The 10,630-nt window shown below is 37.5% G+C and overlaps 2 protein-coding genes across 3 annotated transcripts; one reads left to right on the plus strand and one right to left on the minus strand.

The window, feature by feature from the left end:
* Positions 1-4,268: 4,268 nt before the first annotated feature.
* Positions 4,269-6,915, minus strand: LOC311077027 (uncharacterized protein). 2 transcript variants are annotated; one of them, XM_084105591.1, is made up of 3 exons: positions 6,828-6,915; positions 6,254-6,283; positions 4,269-6,028 (listed from the first exon to the last, which is right to left on the minus strand). In XM_084105591.1, exons 2-3 carry the CDS (start codon positions 6,273-6,275, stop codon positions 5,589-5,591), a joined length of 462 nt encoding a protein of 153 aa, XP_083961717.1. In that variant the 5' UTR covers positions 6,276-6,283; positions 6,828-6,915; the 3' UTR covers positions 4,269-5,588. The 2 variants fall into 2 exon arrangements, with proteins under 2 accessions (XP_083961717.1, XP_083961718.1); XM_084105592.1 differs by lacking the exon at positions 6,828-6,915 and having other exon boundaries at positions 5,303-6,028; positions 6,254-6,398.
* A 987-nt stretch (positions 6,916-7,902) lies between these two features.
* Positions 7,903-10,574, plus strand: LOC311077024 (large ribosomal subunit protein mL48-like). The gene is made up of 8 exons (XM_084105589.1): positions 7,903-8,256; positions 8,469-8,521; positions 8,624-8,655; positions 9,405-9,487; positions 9,569-9,738; positions 9,940-10,042; positions 10,161-10,250; positions 10,393-10,574. The coding sequence occupies exons 1-8, from the start codon at positions 8,236-8,238 to the stop codon at positions 10,468-10,470; spliced, it is 630 nt and encodes a 209-aa protein (XP_083961715.1). The 5' UTR covers positions 7,903-8,235; the 3' UTR covers positions 10,471-10,574.
* The last annotated feature ends 56 nt before the right edge of the window (positions 10,575-10,630 follow it).

Genomic DNA, 10,630 nt, shown 5'->3' on the forward strand with positions numbered 1-10,630 from the left:
AAAATCCAGCAAAACGCGCTGACGCGTATGTCGACCCCATTTGGTTAAGCTGATAAAAAATATTTATGTAATGTTATCCATGTTATTTTATCTGCAACAACAACGTGAACTTTTATAAAGATCTGTTATTTGGCCATTAACTTTTAAATGCATTGTTATGCATATGACTATGAGGAGAGTCTCTGCATGAAAGACCCGCGACTGCAGATTAACGTGCTATTGCATTTCTCTCCGATACAGTAGGAAATTAAATTAAATGTGGAGGATTTTATCTTTGACAATATGATTGACAGGTCAGTTTACGTGACAGGATGCGTGTAACTAAGTGACAGAGAGCAACTGTTAAAGACGCTATTTTATGACGTGATAGTCCCAAGCTTGTCTACTCTTCTGCTACACACTCAAAAGTATGTACTTTTTTTAAACAAAAAGAGTAGGCTACATACTTTTAGGGTGTAGTAAAAGTAGGCGAATTGAGACGCAGCATTAGTGTGGGTTTAGTGTGCATTAAGGTATGGAAGACCAAACCTGCAGAAATGAAAAATGAATAAATGAATAAATAAATGAATAAATAAATAAATAGATAAATAAATGTGGTAAGTATGGAATGCCAAACCTGACTTAATAATAAATAAATACATACATAAATAAATATGCGAAGAAATGTAAAAAAACAAAATTAAATGACTATTTATACTTTTATTTCCTTATTTATGTATAATTATATTTTTTTTCCACATTGATTTATTTTTTCATTTATTTATTTATGCATTTATTTATTTACACGTTTATGTATTTTCACATTTATTTATGTAGGCTATAATATATGTATTTATGTCTACATTTATTCATTTCCACATTTATTTATTTATACATTTATTTATTTATACATTTATTGCTCTGTATGTTAAAGGGATACTCCACTTTTTTTGGGAAATAGGCTCATTTTACAACTCCCCCAGAGTTAAACAGTTTTCGAATCCATTCAGCCGATCTCCGGGTCTGGCGGTACCACTTTTAGCATAGCTTAGCATAGATCATTGAATCGGACAAGACCATTAGCATCTCTCTCAAAAAAATGACCAAAGAGTTTCGATATTTTTCCTATTTAAAACTTGACTCTTCTATAGTTACATCGTGTACTAAGACCGACGGAAAATGAAAAGTTGCGATTTTCTAGGCCGATGTGGCTAGGAACTATACTCTCATTCCTGCGTAATAATCAAGAAACTTTGCTGCCGTACCATGAGTGCAGCAGGCGTAATGATATGACGCAGCGCCTGAAAATAGTCGACCCTATCATAGATATCATATAATAAAGGCTAGATGTCTCGTGCGCGCTGCTGGCCAATGGAGGTCGACATCTGCACGTTGCGGCCATCTTGCCACAGGCAGCTCACTCACTCGTAACATTGTGTTTTAATGCTGCATGTACTTTTTAAATAACCATAACTTGCTCAATTTTCTACCGATTTTCAAACGGTTTGGTTTGTTATAAACGTCAGAGATGTAGTTATGACACTGCATACTTATAAATAATTATAACCATGGACTTCCATATGAAAATACCATTGAACAGAACAGATAGGTGCAATGAATATACACACGCACAAGGTATTTATGTTAAATCAATATATAGGCTACTAAAACTCAGTGTACAGAATGGCAACATGATATATATGTATATGTATATATGTATTAGGGCTGGGCGATATATCGCATGACATTGATATATAGGCGATACATCCGCGATAATTAATGCGATATGGCTCAGCTTGTCAGTGAACTAGGCTCTGTGTAGTAAATGCTGCTCCATCTGAAAGCAGGTGATGGCAATTTACTACTAATCAAGTAACCGGCTTTACTGACGAGATGCGCATAACAATGTCATGCGATATATCGCCCAGCCCTAATATATATATATATATATATATATATACATACATATACACACACACACTTTTATAATATGAATATTACTATTATAATAAAATAATTTGAATTATTACATGTTTATTTTAACTTCTTCAGGGTTGGGCCATTTTCTAGGCTTGAAAGTAAATAAAAGAAAGAGCAATTCTGCCTTTCCCACTGATGTAAAATTGCTGGGTAGCAGCTAAACTGTAACGTTAGCTGCTAACGTTACTCACTCACAGCTTCTTGTTATTAGCCAGCAAATAACTAGTACAACCACATCCACAAAGATTGTAATTTGGACAAAAGATTAGTTGTCATAAAATCGTTATTGGTGTCAGTAAAACCTAACGTTATATAATTGAACAGCTCGATTGTGGTCTCAGCCTTGATAACTTGCGCAAGTAGCCGTGATACAAAACTATGTTGCACGATTAAGTCGTTTTTCGAAAAGAAAAGCTGCAATTTCAACATATTCAAGCAGCCAGAATTATAGCCACGTTAATAACGTTTGTAAGAAACCAAACCGTTTGTAAATCCGTCAACATTTCAGCGAGATAAGAGTATTAGTGTTCGTGCAGATCACTCATCTTACATCATCAGGTACGTTACCACAGAGCTCGCCAGAAAGCCTGCCTGTGACAAGATGGCCGCCGGTGATGCCGTTCGAGACTCCGCCGTAAGACATCTAGCCTTTATTATGGATATCTATGGACCCTATAGTCTACCGAGCTGGGGACTATTTTCAGGCGCTGCGTCATATCATTTTTTTTACAGTCTATGGTTTTACCTCAGACATAGCAATCGAGCTCAAGAGTGGCAGTGCTGAAGCTTTGAGGCCAGTGACACCTTGTGGTGTGACAAAAAAATACAAACGAGGTTTGTGGACGTTCTGTCTGCTTGTTCCAGAAATAATCTTTTCCCACAGCTACACAGCCACATGTTTGACATGTCTGTTGAAGCCAACCATATACATGTTCTAGTGAAGATGGCTTCTTCATGGTATTGTAAAGTTAGATTAAACCATATCGATTAAACAAAAAAATGCAAGGTAGTTCGCAGAAAGCTCACAAAATTAATCCATTTCTGTGGAGATTAAACTAGTTGTTGTAAATATGGTTAGTATGTGTTTGTGTATATATGTACATATGTATGTGTGTGTGTGTGTGTGTGTATGTACATATGTGTATATATTTGTGTTTGTGAATAAATATTTTCATGTAGTTAATGTTCTTGTGTAGATATTTATGTGTGTGTGTGTGTGTGTGTGTGTGTGTGTGTGTGTGTGTTTACTGACTGTGAGCTGTAGCTGAATACGCCTGTTCTGTCGTGCTACCATCGAATTTGGCTTTGCTTAGAGCCAGCATAAACGGGGCATGAGCAATAGCTGAATACGCCTGTTCTGTCATGTCCCCATTTAGTTAGGTGGTCTGTGAGTGTGTTGTTAAAAAAAAAAAAAATATGTATCAGTTCTTTAATATGTGGACATTTTATGTGTGTATGTAATATAAATGTGTGTATATATTCTAAGTGTGATATAAATGTCATTTTCATGTTGTCTGCGTCTTGGTTTAAGTACGTTTTGTCCAGTGTACCGATACTCACTCTTGGCTTGCACTTGTTCACTTTGTATAAGCCATAAGTTCAAAAATGTTGTTACTGAAAAACAAAAAATACCCCAAAACAGTTGTTGTTCATTTAACTTAATCCTGTTTGCAAGTTAATAGTAAAAAGTTTATATTGGTTTATATTGGTTCTTTAATATGTGGCCGTTTTATGCATGTATGTAATATAAATGTGTGTATATATTCTAAGTGTAATATAAATGTGTGTGTATATTCTAACTGTAATATAAATGTTATTTTCATGTTGTCTGTGTCTTGGTTTGTTAAGTCTTGTCCAGTGTTCTCACTCTTGGCCTACACCTTGACGTGGTGAGTGGGCTTTCTACTAAGCTAGGCCATAACATTTGCATTGTATTTACCAGTATTTCTGTTTTCAGATCAGCCTAAGGTGCGGAACAGTTTGAAATCCTAACAGATGGAGCAAAAGCCATGTTGACCAGTGGCAACTTCTGATTTCAAAGACTTTTCATCAGATCAGTGTCATTCAGACACTCAGCAATGTTATTTAAAAAATAACTGGGACTGGGTAAAACTCCATAAAGATCAGTGCCATTCTGCAATACTGACTATTTACTAGCTTACAACATTTTGTGTTATTTACCTGTAATGCTCAAGACATATAAATAAAAATGCAAATTTACTTCCGCATCTAGGTCTTCAATTCAACTACTGATTGTTTTTGCTCCTACTGCAATTTAATTGTAAATGTTTGACAGCATAGACAAAACTGGTTTGATACAAGTTTTAATGAGTTAAATGTAGGTCACAGTTGATCGAAAAGTTCCATAAACATTTGTAAGTGTTTTCATTTTCAAGTTCAGTGCCATCAACAGTAAGTTTGTAAATGAACAGACATTGGTTTGGCATAAGTAAAGGGAAGGGTGTAACAGTCCATCAGTCCTAGACAAAAAAGTGACATGTACAGTGTCAATGGGTTCAATATCATCATCATTTGTTAGAAAAGTTCCATAAACATTTTAAAGTGCAAGTTCAGTGCCATCAAATGCAGGTTTGTTTCTGATCCTTAAAGAACAGACATTGGTTTGACATAAGTGAAACAGTCCATCAATTACAGACAAAAAAAGTGACATGTACAGTGTCAATGGGCTCAATATCATCATCATTTGTTATTTACAGTTCACAGAAAGGTTCCATAAACATTTAAGTGCAACATCAGTGCCATTCAGACACTCAGCAATGTTATTAAAAAAAATATTAATTACCCCAGTAGACAGATGATAGTAGACAGACAGCAGGTGGGCAAAGAAAATGGCAGTACATAGTGGAACTGGGTAAACTCCATAAAGTTTGAACCTGGTCTCTCAGAAACAACGCAGGGTTGTCAGGCACTGTGTGGATGGGGTGCTGGGGGCACAAGTCTTTCTGATAGAGGCTTAGCCCAGGGTCTTTAACAGAGAGTGGTGTGAGTAGACCACTCGATGCCATCATATATAATGGACAACATGTATGACATACCCTGCAGTATTGCAATAACGTTCCAGGGGTTTGAGGAGACCGTTCAGTTCATTCGTGGTAGCCCTTGAGCAAAGAATTTAACCCTGAGTTGTTCTGGGGAGATAAAATAAATAAATTAATAAGAAGGTGGGGGGGGCAGCTACATTCGCTGTGGAATGGAGAGGAGGCCCCTGGGATGGAATGGCCAGGGTGGATGAGGGGCTTTTCTTGTGGAACGGGGAGTGGTGGGCAAATAAAAAAAATAAATCAAATTGAATTGGTGAATGAGGTTTTTTTTTTTTTTTTTTAAATAGGGAATGGGGCAAACAAAAAAGGTAGAGGAAGAACAGTAATTATGTTAAACAGTGTTATGGCCAGCAATGCTATTTGAATTTAAAAGATAAAAGGTACACCACACCACATATAGTATTCAAAAGCCTGGCCATTTCAGCTGTAAAAGGCATGTCTAAAAGATTAATCCAGAACCACCCCTACTGGATTAAGTCTTTCAGACATTCAGCGATGCTATTTAATAAATATTATTTTCCCCTAGTAGACAGATGAACCTGGTCTCTAAGAAACAACTCAGGGTTGTCAAACACTATGTGTGGATGGCGTACGATCCCCCCCCTTGAGACCGAACACAAAGCTGGCCATCACACTGTTCACCCATACCCGGGACCAGTCGATCTTCTTTGGGTCTGTGGATCCCCATCGACGACGCTGGGTGATTGCAGATATCATCTGTGGGTGCCGCCGATGGAGATCACACAGGTCCTGCTTCATCTCTGCGGCGAGATCCACGCTCTTCATCTTCCCCAGATCGTTCCCGCCGAAGTGGATGAGCAGGACCTCCGGGACTGTTCTTCCTCGCAGGGACTGGGCAAAAAAGGGGAGGACGCCACGCCACTTCAGTCCACCCCAGCCAAACCACTTCACCTGGGCATCTAGCCCCAGGTTAGAGCCCAGGGACCTCCTTGCCGCCTCCTCTCCACGGCGAACATAGCTGTCCCCCATGATCCACACAGTGGGAACTGCCAAAATAGAAAGGTAAACATTTCATTACAGTCATACCTGTGTAACCTACAATGTAATGCAATACAACACAATAGTGCCAACTAACAACACTTGTAATCACCAGTAGTCGCGATTGTGATTTTAACAGTAAAAATACATATTGTGCAAACCATTACTCTAAAATGTTATTTAGTTTTACTCATTGCATAATCCATAACAAAACATCCATTGTATATACGTACCTCTTACGTTAATGGCGTCCATAACGAAAACTGCAGAAAAACAAAATGAATATTAACATTAAACAATTGGAAATGGTGACCAAGTATATCAAGATACTGCCGGCTCTTTAATTAAAGTTAGACTGCCACTGACCACTCGAGCAAAATAGCGACAGTGCTATTTGAAATGGGTCTTTAGTGACAAAGTATACCAACATCGGACTCTTCAACATTCATGTCGGATCGTAAAATGGCTGCAATTTTCAATGTCATGCTGATATTTAAGTAGCTGCTGCTAGACAGCCACTGACCACTCTAGCGCAATATAGATGTTATTATGTTAAAAAAATAAAAAAAATAAATGATGTACACCTAATACAATACTAAGATTTAGCAAAATGTTGACGGAATAAAGCGAGCTAGTTGATGTTAACGTAAATTAATGTTAACGTTACAATGAAATGGCCGCCGCATATTCAACTAACTTGTAACTGTTCACATGAGTTTACCCGGATAGTACCTTGCAGGATACATAACTATAAGGTGTCTGAACATGCCTTTAAGAGACATACATGAACTTCACGTTACAACTTACCAGCAAATTCAGATGGGTTGTACCAGAGCCCGTCTACGGAGAGCCTGCCCACTCCCTATTAAGTCCTATTCTACCGAATTTTGGTTGTAGATCCACCAGAGTTCCACTGGGGGCGATCGTCCATGAGTGCAGAATGAATGGGAGTCTATGGGGCTATACGGCTAAATTTGTCTCTTTCACCCGATTGCCGTTGAGAAATCTCAGATTTGATTGTAGGTTTTGCAAGTTCAACATGGGTTATAGGTCGAAAGTTGAATGAACGAGTAATTAAGTCCTTTTGATTTCTTACAGGTTGAGTTGTTGTTGCCCATAACACACTAGCATTCTGCTAATGAACGCTGATTGGTCAGTGAAGGACTTATTACGACCAGAGATGCTGCTTGATGGCATCGTGGCATCCGAAGCGGGACCAGAAACAAACAAAACAAAAACTCTTCTAGCACGTGTATTTACCTGTGTCAGCTGTGTTGTCGATGCCTCGAGTGAAAAGAAAGTGCAGAGCGCGAAAGCACCAAAGTGACTGAAGGATTGCCGTAAAGCAGTGTCTCTGGTCGTACGATGTGTATGACGTCATTGACACTTTAAAATACTTTTTAAAGCAAATAAGTGACTCTAAAAAATCTAACACCCAGCAATGTGTAATTTCTTTGCATCTCCTTTCGAATACAACATTCAAATTACTACACAAAAAATTATATCCTGAGAAAAGTGGATTTTGATGTGTATAGCGCATGGTATAGCGCCATAGACCTCCATTCATTCTGCACTCGTCCTGTGAGCGCCCTCATATGGAATCAGAGTGGAACTGTAACCAGTTCAAAAGCCGGAAGTGTACTGAGAGTGAAACTTCTCGCCTTATTAGACATTCTCTGGTTGTACTCATAGACTGTAAAAAATGGTTGTATTCTTCTTCAGCAGCTTTGTTTGCAGTGAATGTAGTCGATCTGATAACGTTACAGATAGCGGAGGGCGGAGGCTGCTTGGCTGAAGAGGCGGGTCCAACGGCCGGCTCAGTCTCACACAAAGCCCGCCCTTTTACCCATATATGGATTGGCCAGAAGGTGGGCGGGGTTAGGATTTCACAAGATTTTCAAAGATGGCGCCGCCCATACCCCCCATAAACGGCTTCAAATCCGTTCTTCAGAAAGTCAATGGGTGACGTCACAGACGCTTTGTCCATATTTTTTACAGTCTATGGACAAAACCAGCATCAATCTGAAAACTAGTCCCACGTGTGACGCTTTTGCTCCAACAGGAGGCAGCAATGTGCCGAACGAGCGTAAATTCATCCTGCTGGAATCCGTGAAGAAGACCGGGCGCAGTACATGCGCTTGCCTGATTGATATTTTACGCGTTTGACTGCTTGTTTTAAATCGTTATTACTGGATTAATATATCAGCGTGAAACAATGAACAATTTCCTGAATAAGGTGAAGTATTTAGAGAATGACATCTTAATTGTCAGTTTGTTGCAGTAATGTATGCATGTTGTTGACATGCCAAGGTCGTAGACGTAGAGGAAGAGCAGAACTGAGTTCTGTACATTTACATGAATGATTTCAGTATTTTCCAAACAATTTTTTATTGAAACATATGTTTCATAAGGTTTGTGTCATTAGTTTGTGTCATTCTTTTGCATCAGGTTTTTCTTCTTCAGAACACACGGGCGCTGGTGTGTGCAGCATCATCGGTCCAGTAAGTGAAACACACACACACACACACACACACACACACATATATATATTAGTGGTGGTATATTATTAAAACTGATCATTGAGTTTTCACTTAATGTTACAGAAGTCAACTTTTAACTACACAGATGCCTTTGGGTAAGAGCAATACATCTCTCCGTTTAATTTTCATTTATGTATTTGTGTTTGATGTAGTCATGGATAAAAACTATTTTATTAATAAGTAAAGAATAAAATGAATGGATAAATAAATGTGTAAGTAATAATCAGCTTTTAGTAGTAAAGACAAAGTAACAATAAACCAGTCTGAGATTTTATATATGTTCAGATCAGATAAGGAATGGGTACACATTAATCATGTCAAAAATATCCTTTCTAAGAATCAGCTCTGGCCTCATGGTATTACATTCTGCAAGAGTAACTAACTAAACATTGTGGTTTTAACACTAAAAGCTGAAAGAGCCAAATAAGCATTTTCATCATGACTAGTCCTTATGATAATACTCGCTGTACTTAAATTCCAAGAAAACGAACTCATACAAAATTTGACATAAGACAGGATTTCAGACTTTGCAGACGGAAGGGGATAAAATAGCATGTCTCAACTTTTGGAGAAGTGGCAACAAAATTTAGACGTACACTTTCAGAGCGGAGTTGAACTCAATTTCTGAATAGATAAATATGAGTATATGACGTGAAAATATATAATGGATCATTTAGATTCATAAATTGATTGATAAATGGAAAATATTTTTGAAAAGAGTAATCATAGACCATAAAAAATAATCATAATAATCAAAAGCATTCTTTTCTTTTTTTTATTACACACCAGTGTTCAAATATAATTGTTAACTGATAGTAATCAAATGTTTTTTTTGTCTAACCAGGTGTTTTGCTGACTAACAGACAGTATAGATCAATGCCCACACATGGTATCGGAAGACACAGACATCTTCTTCCAAAAGCATCGGTAAGACCTAGTTTTGTACATCATCAGTATAAAAAGTTTTCACTGCCAGTTAATAGAATATGCTCAATTATTTTCATTCAGACAAAGAAGAAGAAGGACAAAATTCAGGCAAAGCAGATCAAAGCAGCGACAGCCACGGAGTTTGGCGTGCTTAATGTGTGTGTTTCCGGTTATGACATGACTCTAGTGGAACATTATTCCCAGTACATCCACAATCTCTGCAGTCACTTGGACATCAACGTTGATGAATGGTGGGAAAGAGAGAGATATTTTATTATATATTATACTGTTATTTAAAAATCACTTTGCACACAAACCAAGACATAGGCTATTCTCAAAATCATGTTGTTTTTAATATAAAATGTGTCATGATTAACAATACATCATTTAACATTCTGTGAATTATTGTAAGGTAACAGTGAAAATAATTCTCTCTTATTTGTGTTTTAAAGCTTTGCCCTGCCTACGAAAAGCACAGAGGTCATGGTGATGCAGGAGCAAGGCACAAAGATGTATGTAGATGGAGTCCTGAAAACCCACGAGCGTGTTGTTCAGGTAGAGTGAATGCAACATGTGGTTGGTTGTATGAATAAATGATCTACTTTTATGATCGCATGTAATTATGATAGGTGTCCTGTAGCCTATAACTGATATATTAGTGATGTGTATTTAGATCAGTGAAATGAAGGCAACACTTTTTCCCATTCTTGCGGAAGTTCTTCTGAAGAACCAGCCTGAGGGAGTGCAACTCTGTGTAAAGCAGGTTAGAAAATTACACTTCATAATCATTGACATTTATACTGCTCTTATATTAATATGTCTGGCTGCATTTATGAAACTATTATTATCAACTGTTATGGGCTTCATTTGTGTTGTTGTGTGTGTGTTTTTTCTTTTCTTTTCAGCACAACGAAGCAGATTATCAAGCCCGGTTCAAAACAAGACCTGAGCTTGAGGGGCTTATTGCAAAAATTAATAATTAATGTATTATTTAAAAATGTTTTTTCAAATGAAATAGTGTGTTTTTCCATGACAGACATTTTCTACCTGGTGTATGCCGTGATGAATAAATTATCTCATGATTGTTTTCCATATAGTCATTTTTGTCTTGCCCTGTCTTTAAAAGTTGATGTGAATGCACTG

The sequence above is a fragment of the Abramis brama genome (genome assembly GCF_963993115.1).
Source record: "Abramis brama genome assembly, chromosome: 25".
In the NCBI taxonomy this organism is placed as follows: Eukaryota; Metazoa; Chordata; class Actinopteri; order Cypriniformes; family Leuciscidae; genus Abramis; species Abramis brama.

What these genes read in the sequence shown, in the direction of transcription:
- LOC311077027 (XM_084105591.1), bottom strand. Translation starts at nt 6,275, where the DNA reads ATGGACGCCATTAACGTAAGAG. An exon ending in GGACGCCATTAACGTAAGAG is followed by an intron (nt 6,029 to 6,253) that starts GTACGTATATAC and finishes CTATTTTGGCAG; the next exon opens with TTCCCACTGTGTGGATCATG.
- LOC311077024 (XM_084105589.1), top strand. Translation starts at nt 8,236, where the DNA reads ATGAACAATTTCCTGAATAAG. An exon ending in TGTGCAGCATCATCGGTCCA is followed by an intron (nt 8,522 to 8,623) that starts GTAAGTGAAACA and finishes TTAATGTTACAG; the next exon opens with AAGTCAACTTTTAACTACAC. An exon ending in CCCACGAGCGTGTTGTTCAG is followed by an intron (nt 10,043 to 10,160) that starts GTAGAGTGAATG and finishes ATGTGTATTTAG; the next exon opens with ATCAGTGAAATGAAGGCAAC.